The sequence below is a fragment of the Chiloscyllium plagiosum genome, unplaced genomic scaffold, assembly GCF_037043375.1.
Source record: "Chiloscyllium plagiosum isolate Xiang-an unplaced genomic scaffold, Cpla_swu_hap1 HiC_scaffold_20, whole genome shotgun sequence".
NCBI lineage: Eukaryota > Metazoa > Chordata > Chondrichthyes > Orectolobiformes > Hemiscylliidae > Chiloscyllium > Chiloscyllium plagiosum.
In genome coordinates this window covers 8957040-8971254 of record NW_028270158.1, presented here as the reverse complement: position 1 = coordinate 8971254, position 14215 = coordinate 8957040, and the positions used below count along the sequence as shown (strand labels likewise).

The following is a 14215-nucleotide window of genomic DNA, read 5'->3' as shown; positions in this document are numbered from 1 at the left end:
AATTGGAGGTGTAGTGGACAGCGAAGAGGGTTACCTCAGATTACAACACGATCTGGACCAGATGGGCCAATGGGCTGAGAAGTGGCAGGTGGAGTTTAATTCAGATAAATGCGAGGTGCTGCATTTAGGGAAAGCAAATCTTAGCAGGACTTATACACTTAATGGTAAGGTCCTAGGGAGTGTTGCTGAACAAAGAGACCTTGGAGTGCAGGTTCACAGCTCCTTGAAAGTGGAGTCGCAGGTAGATAGGATAGTGAAGAAGGCCTTTGGTATGCTTTCCTTTATTGATCAGAGTATTGAGTACTGGAGTTGGGAGGTCATATTGTGGCTGTACAGGACATTGGTTAGGTCACTGTTGGAATATTGCATGCAATTCTGGTCTACTTCCTATCGAAAAGATGTTGTGAAACTTGTAAGGGTTCAGAAAAGATTTACAAGGATGTTGCCAGGGTTGGAGGATTTGAGCTACAGGGAGAGGCTGAACAGGCTGGGGCTGTTTTCCCTGAAGTGTCGGAGGCTGAGGGGTGACCTTATAGAGGTTTACAAAATTATGAAGGGCATGGATAGGATAAATAGACAAAATGTCTTTTCCCTGGGGTCGGGTAGTCCAGAACTAGAGGGCATAGGTTTAGGGTGAGAGGGGAAAGATATGAAAGAGACCTAAGGGGCAACTTTTTCACGCAGAGCATGCTGCATGTATGGAATGAGCTGCCAGAGGAAGTGGTGGAGGCTTGTACAATTGCAACATTTAAAAGGCATTTGGATGGGTATATGAATAGGAAGGGTTTGGAGGGATATGGGCCAGGTGCTGGCAGGTGGGACTAGTTTGGGTTGGGATATCTGGTTGGCATGGACGGGTTGGACCGAAGGGTCTGTTTCCATGCTGTACATCTCTATGAGTCAATGACTCTATATAAACGGGATTTGTATTTATTGAAATAGCATATTATTAGAATCTTCTTTTATTCAGGAAGTTAGTAGTTAGCGGGAAATTGTTCGGTGTGGTAGTGGTTCTGTTAATTTGTTCACTGTTGGAGTTAGAAAAATAAATTGTTACTTGTTGATTGTAGAGTGAGTGTCAGGGGTTTATTTCATTTAACCACTCCTTTATAACAGATTGGGGGATGAGAGGTTGGTTATATTCCTTGTCACACTTCTTTTAACAGATTATGAGGTGAGGCAAGACAAGCCTTTCTGGGTGTTTCAGTTTTATTTATTAGGGGGGGGGTCAACCTCCACTTTATAACACTTCACAGATGCTGCCAGACTTGCTGAGCTTTTCCAGCAACTTCTGTTTTTGTATCAATCTTTAATTATCTTGAACAAAATGCAAGTTAATGGGGTTCAATGATTACATCTCTGTCATAAACCAGCACAATAAAAAACAATTTTCCATTAACACTCTAGGGGTTTCCAAAGTGTGGCGCTGGAAAAGCACAGCAGGTCAGGCAGTATCCAAGGAGCAGGAGAATCAATAGTTCGGGCATAAGCCCTTCATCACGAATGAAGCTGCTGCCCACATACTCATTTTCAAATCGCTAGGTACCAGAAAAAAAACATCATCTTTTAAAGGGATCACACACTCTTCCCCATGCCGCCTCCCCCACCCCATCATTTTATAAACATCAAATTCTTACATCCTGCCTTCTAATCCACAAATACTCTTCCCAACTTCATAATTCCAGGGACTTCATACTTTCCAACACAGACTGCATTAGGTCACCTGTTTTGGAAGAACTGTCTGACCTAGCTTTATTTTTAATGCTTCAGAGAAATAAACCAGCAATATTCAAATTTCACAGTCTTAAAAAAATTATATATAATAATAATCACATACCTCTCATCACGTTGGATTAGAAGGGTGTAAATCACACTGGATTGAGGCACTGTCAATTTATTTCTGAAACCTGTGTCTAATTCAAAGATTAAACTGCTCAAAGTCAATTCTCTCGGCAAAAATGAGGACTGCAGATGCTGGAAATCAGAGTCTAGATTAGAGTGGTGCTCGAAAAGCACAGCAGGACAGGCAGCATCCGAGGAGCAGGAGAATTGACGTTTCGGGCAAAAGCCCTTCATCATGAATGAAGCCTTGAATGATCCAGAGTGAGAAGTAAGGAAAATTGATCTCCTCCTTCAATTATAACTTCCTGATGAAGGGCTTTTGCCCGAAACGTCAATTTTTCTGCTCCTCGGATGCTGCCTGACCTGCTGTGCTTTCCGCACCACTCTAATCTAGAGTCAGTTCTCTAACAGTTACCAATTTATTCATGATAATTCACCTTGGAAAAGGGAGTATTAGAAAAATTATAGATTATCTTTCAGAAAAGATCAAATTTCTTGAAGTTGACTTTTTCTTCTAATGAAGAATATATCTGTGGATTGATCAAAGCCAAATGGTAACATATAACTAAACTCTGAAAATGTCTTTTGATTAAATGCCAAACATAAATCTGCTAAGAACAGGATTATGGAATTAAGGAATAATCTTATAGGATTGGCAGATCTGTATTGGGTTCGGCATGAAATGGTTTACATTTCCATCACTGTAGGTAACTATTCATAGTTATAGCTCCTTTATTGCTGTGTGAAATGAATAAAGGACTGGCAACCATCCCCAATCACTGCGCTATGTCTTGCAACAAAACAAGCAGAACATTGAGCAAAATTACTATATTATTAAAATCTGAAGCTGTACAGAGCTCTGGGTAGGCCACACTTTAGTAGAATCATACAGTACAGAAGAGGCCCTATTTGTACTGCCAAAAATAAGCTACTACCTACACTAGTCCTGTAGCCTTGAATATTATGACAAATTTAAGCACTGTGCTCAATCCAGGCCACTGACCACAAGATGCAAGCCCCAGGAAGTATAAGAGGAATGGACCATGAGGATGGTCCTGAGTGCTAGGAGGAACATAATCTTGGCTCTAAAAAGGATACAAATGAAAAGCAACTTTAAGATACCAAGTAAAATGGAGAAAATTCATCTGCAGCTTTATTTCAAATTAAGTGAAGAATGTGAAGGTGAAGGGCCCTAGATGTAAACTAATTCAGACCTGAACTAATTCGGACCTGAACTAATTCGGACCTGAACTAATTCAGACCTGACGTTAGGCCTCACTGTCTTTTTCATGATCTTTTAGCTGAGTAATGAGCACAAAAACTATAAAAACCATTTAGGAGATGGTAGAATTATAGATTTTCAAGAAAGAATAAGCAAACGAGCCCTCTTCTGCAATTACATATGTAATCATAATCCTCTTTAATTGCTTCGTATTTCAACAGCACCAACATTGCTCCTCGTCTGTGGTTTCAGAGAGATACAAGCTACGTTTCTCAAACTGCTGTGTTAGGTTTTAAAAGCAGAAGCTATAATTGAAGTATTAGATCAATTTTCCTTAATTCTCACTCTGATCATTCAAGGCAAATGTAATTGAAGGATAGAATGTTAACTAGAGTACATCCTTTAAAATCTATATTCTAATCTTGATGGTATTACCAGACGTATAACTTTAATGTTCATTATAATAGAATTATATTTAGTTTCTCATTTGCATAGTTATCATACTGTTCATTTGTTGCTTTCTGTCATGTTAGTAATTAGAAAGTGCATTATTTGGCATAATTGTCACTTAAAGTATCTACAGTTAATTAATACTAAGTAATGTTCTCTGGTTTTAGGTTTTCCTGTCAGTACTTATTGTACATATTAACAATGTTTGGAACAACCAAGAATGCTTACAATGTCACTGATACTATTTACATTATGTACTCTGCAATATTAATGCAGAAGTTAATGTTATGAGATTGATGTCAACAGGAGTGGTTGTGAACACTGGGCTTTGTCCTACCTCTGCCGTTGGGCTGTGTATGCTGCATATTTTCCATGCTGCAGCCAGCTGGCTCCAATTCTGATGACGGGCTTTTGCCCGAAGCGTCAATTTTCCTGCTGCTCAGATGCTACCTGACCTGCTGTGCTTTTCCAGCACCACTCTAATCTCCAGCTTCTGCAGTACCCACTTTTGCCTGGCTCCAAAAATGGGCAGTACAGAAGTTGACATGAGCAGTCGAAAGGTTGGTCCATAGTAAGTGCAGGAACCCATATCCTCCTAACCCCACAGAAAGCATCTTAAAAACCAACCACATTGGCGGGGGGGGGGGGGGGGGGGGGGGAGTTATCTTCCCAAATCACAATTGTATGTTATCTTTTAATTCATTTATGGGATATGATCATCACAGGCCAGACCAGCATTTATTGCCTATCCCTAGTCGTTGCTGAAATGCTGCAATGTGGTGCATATACTCTTTTTGTACTGTTAGGTAGGGAGTTCCAGAATTTTAACCCAATGACAGTAAAGAAACAGCAATACATTTCTAATTTATGATGGACTGTGACTTAGAGAGGAAATTGCTGATGGTTGGATATTGCCACATATCTACTGCACTAGATCATGGTGTGGAAAAATTGCTTGCAGATTTCAGTCTTAAATGGCGTATGTCTCATTTTAAGGTAATGGCATCTTTTTGGAATCTTCATTTAAAGGAAATGCACTTCAGACCCTTGACCATTTTAATCTGTAAAATGCAAGCCAAGTTTTATCAACTTGTTTTCAGAATTGAACACTCTTTACCAGGTTATTGTCCTGGTGAACCAGCCCTCTACCCGTTCCAAGGCCAATAACCTTTTCCTGGGGTTTGTGTCTATAACTGAATGCAGTGTTCCCCAGAGGAGGGCCTTTCCAAATCTGGGTATAATTGAATCATCACTCACTGCTGAATTTGAATTCCAATCCATTTAAGTTGGAATTATATTAGTTATTACATTTTGTACAAGTGCACAAGCTGTCAGTGGTCTTTGTACGTGTACATTTAATTCCCTTTGCTCTCATCATTAAAAATGTCCTTCTAGCTGTTGGATCATAGGTTAATGGTCTTACACTGCCCCACACTGATAGTTTATCCTTCCATTTTTATGTCCATTTGTAATTTCCTGTTTTCGTCCATATAGACTGTTGTACCCTGATTTAGTGTCATCCTAAAATCGGGTAATACAACTAAATATACCTTCATCGGAGTAACTAAATACCTGTACATGGTGAAAATTTGGAACCCTCAGCATAAAACCATCAGATATAGGAGTAGAACTAAGCAATTGGGGTCATATAGCTGATGTGTTACTCAACCCCATTCTCCTGTGTTCTACTCATAATCCTTGATCCCTTTACTGATCAAGAACCTATCTATCTCTGTCTTAAGTACACTTGGTGACTAGGCATCCACAGCTTTCTGTGGCAATGAGTTCCACAGACTCACCACCCTCTGAAGAAATTCTTCATCTCGGTTCAAAAGGGTCATCCCTTCACTGAGGCGTGTCTCCTCTTAGAAACATCTTCTCCATGTGGACTTGATTCAGGCCTCTTAGTAATCTATAAGTTCTCAATCAGATCCCCCCACTCCACCCCACCATATTCTTCTTAACTTGATCAAGTAGAGACCAGAATCCTCAACTGCTCCTTAGATAACAAGTCCTACATTCCTGGAATCAATCTTGTAAACTACCTCTGAACCATTCCAATGCCTGCACATCTTTCCGGAGATACAGGGCCTAAAACTGCCATTTATTCCAAATGTAATCTGACCAGAGACTCTTTACACCCTCAGCAGGACATCTCTGCTCCTGTACTCTAGCTCTCATGAAATTAATGATAACATTGTATTTGGCTTCCTAACTGCCAACCAAACTTGCACATTAACCTTAAGAAAATCCTGAATTAGAACTCCCAAGTCCCTTGTGCTTCAGATTTCAGACACCTTGCCCCAATTTTTAAGTCGACACTTCTAGTCTTTTTACCAAAGTGCATAACTTCACACTTTCCCACGTTGTATTCCATCTGCCACTTCCTTTATTCACAGTCCTAGCCTCCCCAAGTCCTGAAGCCTCCCCACTTCCTCAACACTACCTGCCCTTCCATACTGACTTGCTGTGGGTCTAGTAACATAGGCAAGATCAGGTAAAGACGGCAAATTTCCTTTCCTGAAGGACATTAGTGAGTCAAATAGGTTTTTTTCAACCATGTTTTTATGGTCATCGGTAGACTCTGAATTCTTATTTTTATTGAATTACAAATTCCACATCATTCAATGGCAGGGGTAGAACCATAGTCCCCAGAACATGAGCTGATTTTCTGGATTAAGAGTGTAGCGATAATAGCACTAGGCCATCACCTCCCCTCACAATCATTGCTTTTCACATTCAGCCAAATATGAGTACATTCCTGTTATCTCTTGGTTTATAGCTTCAAACCAGTCACCAACTCATGTCAGTCATACAGCATGGAAACAGACCCTTCAGTCCAACTCGTTTGTGCAAATCAGAATTCCCAATCTGACCTAGTCCCATTTGTCAGCATTCGGCCCATATCCCCCTCAACCTTTCTATTCATACAGCCGTCCAGATGTCTTTTAAATGTTGTAATTGTATCCACCTCTTTCAGCAGTTTGTTCCATACATGCACCACCCACTGCGTGAAAAAGTTAGCCCACAGGCACTTTTAAAATCTTTCCCCCTCACCTTAAACCTATGACCCCTAATTTTGGACACTCATACCCTGGGAAAAAGACCCTGGCTATTCACCCTATCCATGTCCCCCATGACTTTATGAACCTGTAAGGTCACCCCTCAGCCTCCAATGCTCCAGGGGAAAAATACCCCCAGCCTATTCCTATTAACTCAAACCCTCCTGTCCAGGTAACATCCTTTTCTGCACCCTTTCAAGTTTAACATCATCATTCCTATAGCAGGATGACCAAAATTGCACACAGTATTCTATAAGTGGCCTCACCAATATCTTGTACAGCCGCAACATGATGTCCCAACTCCTATACTCAGTGCATTTACTAATGAAGGCAAGAGTGCCAATCACTTTCACCATCTTAACTACCTGTGAATCCACTCAAGATTATCAAAAAATAAAATGTGCAGAATGAGTTAATAATCTCATACTTAGCTCATCAAATATCTTCTGGATGCTCTGACAGACAACATCCATTTACAATTCCCTATTTATCATACATAGGATAGCTTAACTTCTGTCAGGCAGTGAAGTCAGACATGGCCAATCCTTCATAAATTCTTGCTAACTCATTTTGATCAATTCTCACATGTTCAAGTGCTCAGTCGGTAGTTTTTTTTTTAAAAATACAAGTTTACAATTACAACTTTTCAATCCAAATGCACACCAGCCAAATTAGGGAAATTTGGAGAATAATTAATACATTTGCAATTTCATCTATTTCCAACACTCTGGGCTGGAAAACATCAGGTCCTGTAGAGTTCTCTAATTATTTTATCCATTAATGCATTTTTACTTAAATTTAATCCACTGGATTCCTCCCTTAGATTTTCTTTAATATTCCTTCTATCCCTAGTACTTTCTCCACTTCCTCTGCAGCAAAAACATATGCAAAGTATTAATTTAACAATTCTGCCATTTTCTTAGTGTTTTAATGGACCTAAATTCCCCTTACCACCCTCTCAACATATTAACAAAAAATGCTTGCTGCAAACCAACATTCCCTGCAAGGCATTTTCATATCCCCTTTTGCAACTCCTAATAAAATCATAGTCCATGTTGCTCTTTGGAATCCCCTTTCTTTTTGTGTTTGCAGTTACAGCAATTTAACTATACAAGTAAAGTCTTTGGTTTTATCGCAACATTACCAGCTCTGCATCACCCCAAATAATACCCTGAAACCTATTACTGAAATTCAGTCACACATTTCAGACATGACATCCAAGTTCAAAATAGTCAACCAACATATTGTTTTGGAAGTTCAGTCCCTTACACAGCAAACCTAACAACAAAGGTGCACATGGAATGGATTGGATTATTCCGTATTTTAGGATTGTTTAAAATCAGTTAATCTTTTCCTCCCAGAGGATTGGCTGTGGGAGTGAGTTGTGTGTCATATTTTGAAACAAAGTAAATTTGCATACATTAAGAAAAATGGTCACAGGCTAAGCAATTGAAAATGAATTAAATACAGATGAATTGATTTATTTCAAACCTGATACAAATATCGGATCCCATCATTATTAGTTAGGATCACCAGGAAATGTAAAGCAATTTTTTACGTTCATGTCAAAACTTCAAAAACTCACAACCTACAGTCAGCATATCCCAAGTTTCTTTGGGTATGCAACAAGTCTACTTTGTAAATGTCAGACCATTAGACTGAGCTGTGCTCTCGTTTATATCTCTAACCTGGACTCAGACTGCTTATGGAGGTGAGTAGCAGGACAATACTCAAGAGATATCCAAGGGAGACTTGAAACATTTAATGTTAGGTTTCCCACATTTGAAGTTTTATTACATTCAGACATGGTTATAGACATTAACAATTACACATTGCTTAAAAAGCAAAAGCTTCTACTACAGACTTCCTTATTTTATTGCACAACTTTAACAAAGTTACAAACTATCCCTACCTATATTAGAAGGTTCCCGAAATAGATAGCAATTATTAGTCGACAATGTAGCAGTTGAAATCAAGGCCCATTTTAACACTTAAAATTTGAAGTATCTAGATATTTTTCTGTTGAGTGTTTTGTACTTAGATATAAGCCTGCATAAGACTCACCGCAGATCCCATTTACAACATGGAAGCTACAAGTTTGATTCACAATTTGTACTGTTTTAGTTCAGGATTGTCCAAAGTACAAACCAAGAATCACATGCAATTGCTCAAAGTTGGTAAATCATTCCTCAAAAGCCAAGAGACAACATTTTTTCATGACTTATTTGTTGACTTCTTCTAGTGAACTTTGAGTGTGGTAGTGATGTTGGAAAAAGTCATTATTAGCAATGTTGCCTTTTGAGTAGGCAACTTTCAAACCTCAAAATCAGCTAATCTCAATACAATTGACAGATACATAATAGGAGCACAGATTTAAATTCTGCTCCTAAGCTGCCATAGCCTTTATTTAGGAATACAGAAAGCTCAGTAGGGACACTACATCTAGTTTCAGTACCATCTGATCCTTCTTAAAAATCCCAGACACAAATATGCGCAGCAAGGACTGGATTAAAAAGATTATTGTTGCCCTTCACAAAACTGGCCAATAATGTATCATTTAGAGTATGGTACTAGAGACTGAAATTACCTATTGCAAAAGCAAAATCAGTAGCTATTTCACTCAGTTACATAATCCATAAGACATGTAAAGGAAACACTGTACATACAAGATCAACTTTATTGGGATTAATCCAAAATACAAAGAAAATTCCCTGTATCCAGAAAGTAAAACAATGCAAAAAAAAAAGCAATTTATTGTAAAGGTGTCTCACAGCTCTTTACCCCTCCCTCTAACATTTTTATAACAGCGATTGCCCCAAATGTTGCAAATTGTTCAAAATAGAGTAAAATACAGCGTGTTGCATGAACATGTACATTTTGTGGAACATTATTTACATTAAATTACTGTCACGAGGTTAGCAGGTTCCTCCCGTCTGCTGCTGGAATACATCAATGGTGTCTTCATCTTCCATTTCCAACTGCAAAAGGAAGGACAGAAAATAAAAGATGAATTTCTTACCCAAGGATCTCAAAAATACCATACATCAACATCCAAGTGGCTCAGGATATTGTAGGTGCTAGCAATAAAATTCCCAAAATGCTGGAAATAACACAAGTAGGGATCAAATTAAGCAATCAGTAGACCCTGGTTAGAAAGAGAAAAATTGAAAACACAAAATGGAGTTCAACAGGAAAAATGATACACAATTCAGGAACCTGAGCAAAACAAACAGGTGAACATCAAGAGCACAGACCAAATTAGTGAGGGTTCCCATGCCAGCTGGGGGTAGGAATCAATGCCACTTAATAAAGACAGAACAAATTCAGATTAGGTGATCACTTAGATCTGTCTGAGTTCCCTATTTCTCATCACTTCAATTCCCTACCTTACGGAGCTGCCTACTTTGAATTTCTACAGAAATGTTTCACACCAGGGCACTGCACACGTCTTCCTGGCATGCATCATATACAATGGCCTCATTAATGACTTGGCAAGCCTCTCACTTTGGCGGAACGTGCTGGAAATCTGGGTGGTTGTGCCATTTTTTCCAGAAAGTTATTCAAAAGCTGAGAAAGGCTGGATTAAAAAAAAATCCATTCATGGGACTAACTGGCATTCATTGCTCAATCCTAGGTGTCCTTAAGGTGAGCTGCTTTCTTGAATCAATGCAAATTAATTGTAGATACACCCACAATGCTGTTAATGAGGGAGTCTTTGGATTTTCAACCAACCACATTGAAGGAACAACAATATACTTCCAAGATACGATGAGGAACTTGTAGGCAGTAGTGTTCCCATGTATATACTGTAATTGTCATTCTAGATGGAAGTCATGAGCATGGACGGTAGTGAATTGCTGTACTGTATCGGAGAGATGTCAAATAATGTTACTACTGAGCAGTGATGGAAGGAGTGAATGTTTGTAGATGTGGTGCCAATCAATTTCCATGTTCCTGAAGGTGTCAAGCTTTTGCTTTTAGTTGGAGTTGCACTCACTACACTTCTGACTTATATCCTGTAGGTACGAGTCCAGAAGTTTGTTACTCACTGCAGGACTCCCAGCCTCTGACCTACTCTTCAAGGAGAGGATTTATATGACTAGCACAGTTCAGTTTCAGGTCAATAGCAACCCCCAGGATGTTGATAGTGATGACAATACTATTGATGGTTCGATCCTCTTTCGTTGGCAATGGCCATTGCCTGGTACTTGTGTGGCACAAATGTTATTTGTCACTTATCAACGCAGGCATTAATACTGTCCAGATCTTGCTGCAATTTAACATGGACTGCTTCAGCGTCGTAGTTGGGAAAGGTGTTGAACATTTCGCAATCAGCAAACAGCCCCCCACTTCTGACCTTATGATGGAGGAAGAATCATTGAAGATGCAGCTAAAGGTGGCTGGACGTAAGACACACCAAGAACTCCTGTAGAGTTGTCTTTTAACTGAGATGACTCAACTCCAAGCAGCATAACCAGCTTCCTTTGTGGTAGATATAACTCCAACAAACAGAGGACTTTCCTCTTCTCTCTCTCTCTCTCCACTTGCATCATGAATATCACCCACTATTCCAAATGAATAATATGGCCAGGGCTCCCTGATGGACAAATGCAACCTTGGTGTAAATGGCAGTTACTCGCACCCACCTCTGGAATACAGCTCTTTTATTTATGTACGAACCAAGGCTGTACTTATGTCAGGTGTTGCGTGGCCCTAGTGAAATGCAAACAGTGTCAATGAGCACTTTATTAATAATCAAAAGAGTAGATTGATAGTGCAGTAATTAACCAGGTTGGATTTGTCCTGCTGTGTACACAGGACATATGTGGGCTATTGTCCACATTATAGACTAGAAATCAGTGTTGCAGCTTTACTAAAATAGCTTGGCTAGGGGCACAAGTTCTGGAGCACACACCTTAATTACAATTGCTGGAATGGTGTCAGGGCCCATTGCATTTGCAGTATTCAGTGCCCTCAGCCATTTCTTGACATGCGAAATGAACCAAATTGACTGAAGATTGGCACCGGTGATGCTGGAGTCCTCCGGAAGCAGCCAGGGTGGATCATCACTCAGCGACTTCCAGCTGAATAGTATTACGAGTATTCCAGCCTTCTCTTTTGCACTGATTCACTTCTGGACTTCATTGTCATTGAGGATGGAAATATTTGTGGAGCCACCTCCTTCAATGAATTGCTCAATGGTCTACTGCTATTCATGAGTCGATATGGCAGGTATGCAGAGTTAAGATTTGATCTGTTATTGTGGAATCACTCAGCTGTCTATCACATGGCATTTAAACTGCTTGGCATGAAATTACACCATAGGACTATTTGCATCAGATGACACCTCAGTTTTACATACATCTAGCACTCCATCCAGCATGTCTCCTGAACACTTCACTGAATCAGGGTTAATCTGTTGGCTTTATGGTAATGGTAGAATGAGCAATGTCAGGCCATAAGGCTGCAAATTGTCTTCGAGTACATTTCTGCTGATGGTTCACACTGCTGGATAGATCATCCATCTTGAGTTGCTAGATCTGTTGAAAATCTACCCTATTAGCACAATGATAATGCCACAGAGTGTATTGAAAATGGGATCTCCATAAGTACTGTGCCGCTGTCACTCTTACTGATACTGCCTTGGAGAGATGAATCTGCAGCAGGTAGATTGGTGAGGATGAGATGAAGCATGTTTAACCGTTGTCAGTTCCTTCACCTGCCACACTGTCCTTTAGAACTTAAAAAGGCTCAGTCTGTAGTGGTGCACCCAAGACACTCCTGGTGGTGATGGACATCTTGCACCCTTGCCACCCTCAGTGCTTCCTCCAAACATGAGTAGGCCTAGAAAGTGAGAGATTAATGAGTAGGTTTCCTTGCCAATGCTTGACTCGATGCCATGACATTTCATGGGATCTGGAGTCAATGTTGGAGGACACTCAGGGCAACTCCATCCTGTCTGTCTAGCACAGTGCTGTCACTGCTGCTGGAATAGCAATGCTGCTATCTAGGACATTTGCAAAGTATAATTCCATTAGTATGGCTACACCAGACTGCTCTCCCAGATGTTAATGAGGACTTTGCAAGATTGACATGTCTTCATTTGCTGTTGTAGATCCCAATGACTAGGTCAAAGTCAGGTGGTACATCTGGTTTCATCCCCATTTGAAATATTTGATACAACTAAGCATCTTGCCCAGATCTTTCAGAGGCCATCTTATACTGATAAGACTTTGGGTCTAGAGTCACTTGCAGTCCACACAAAGTAAGGACAGCACTTCTCTTTCCTTAAAGGCATACAAAACATCTGGTTCACTGACAATAATCAGTAAGTTTCATGGCTATCATTATATTTTTCATTCCAGATCTTTCTGATTTACAATTCCACAAAGTGACATGGTCCCCAGAGCATTACCTGGATCTCTGGATTACTACTCCAGCAACAATACCATTACATCATCAACGCCTCTAACAACAGAAGTAGAGTTATGGGGAATAGGCAAGATCATTATCAGCCATGATCTTGCAGAATGGTGAAACAGGCTTAAGGGGCCATATTTCCTACTCTTGCTCTTATGAATAGTTAGATGGGCAAGAATCAAGCAGGGGATCAGAGAAACTTTTGGTGTTTCACAAAAGACTAGAATTTAACATTTATCATTGAACATACGTAAACAATTGCTCAACTGATCCTTTAATAGCCTAGTGCACTACAGCCATTCCGCTATGTGTGTGGATTCGCTGCCCATTGATCCGCACACTCTCAAAAGGTCAGTCCAGACCTGATTTTCTTGCTCCACTGACAGTTCCTGAAGGATTGTGCAGTCCTTTACAGTAGACAGGGGATTTACATTGAGGTAAAAACAATGACTGCAGATGCTGGAAACCAGATTCCGGATTAGTGGTGCTGGAAGAGCACTGCAGTTCAGGCAGCATCCAAGGAGTGTCGAAATCGACGTTTCGGGGAAAAGCCCTTCATCAGGAATAAAGGCAGTGAGCCTGAAGCGTGGAGAGATAAGCTAGAGGAGGGTGGGGGTGGGGGTGGGGAGAGAGTAGCATAGAGCAAAATGGTTGAGTGGGGGAGGGAATGAAGGTGATAGGTCAGGGAGGAGAGGGTGGAGTGGATAGGTGGAAAAGGAGATAGACAGGTAGGACAAGTCCGGACAAGTCATGGGGACAGTGCTGAGCTGGAAGTTTAGAACTAGGGTGAGGTGGGGGAAGGGGAAATGAGGAAACTGTTGAAGTCCACATTGATACCCTGGCGTTGAAGTGTTCCGAGGCGGAAGATGAGGCGTTCTTCCTCCAGGCGTCTGGTGGTGAGGGAGCGGCGGTGAAGGAGGCCCAGGACCTCCATGTCCTCGGCAGAGTGGGAGGGGGAGTTGAAATGATGGGCCACGGGGCGGTGTGGTTGATTGGTGCGGGTGTCTCGGAGGTTCCTTAAAGCGCTCTGCTAGGAGGCACCCAGTCTCCCCAATGTAGAGGAGACCGCATCGGGAGCAACGGATACAATAAATGATATCAGTGGATGTGCAAGTAAAACTTTGATGGATGTGGAAGGCTCCTTTAGGGCTTTGGATAGAGGTGAGGGAGGAGGTGTGCGCAGGTTTTACAGTTCCTGCGGTGGCAGGGGCAAGTGCCA

At 40.7% G+C, this 14215-nt stretch overlaps 1 protein-coding gene across 3 annotated transcripts in view; it reads right to left on the bottom strand.

Moving 5' to 3' along the window:
- Nucleotides 1–8323: 8323 nt before the first annotated feature.
- The window catches only part of LOC122560870 (small ubiquitin-related modifier 3-like), a 32652-nt gene continuing 26760 nt past the window's right edge, over nucleotides 8324–14215 (bottom strand). For all 3 annotated transcript variants that reach the window (XM_087997644.1, XM_087997643.1, XM_043712060.2), the window contains one exon: nucleotides 8324–9554. In XM_087997644.1, the coding sequence (XP_087853770.1) occupies nucleotides 9492–9554 (63 nt within the window). In that variant the 3' untranslated portion in view covers nucleotides 8324–9491. The remainder of the gene's footprint in view (nucleotides 9555–14215) is intronic.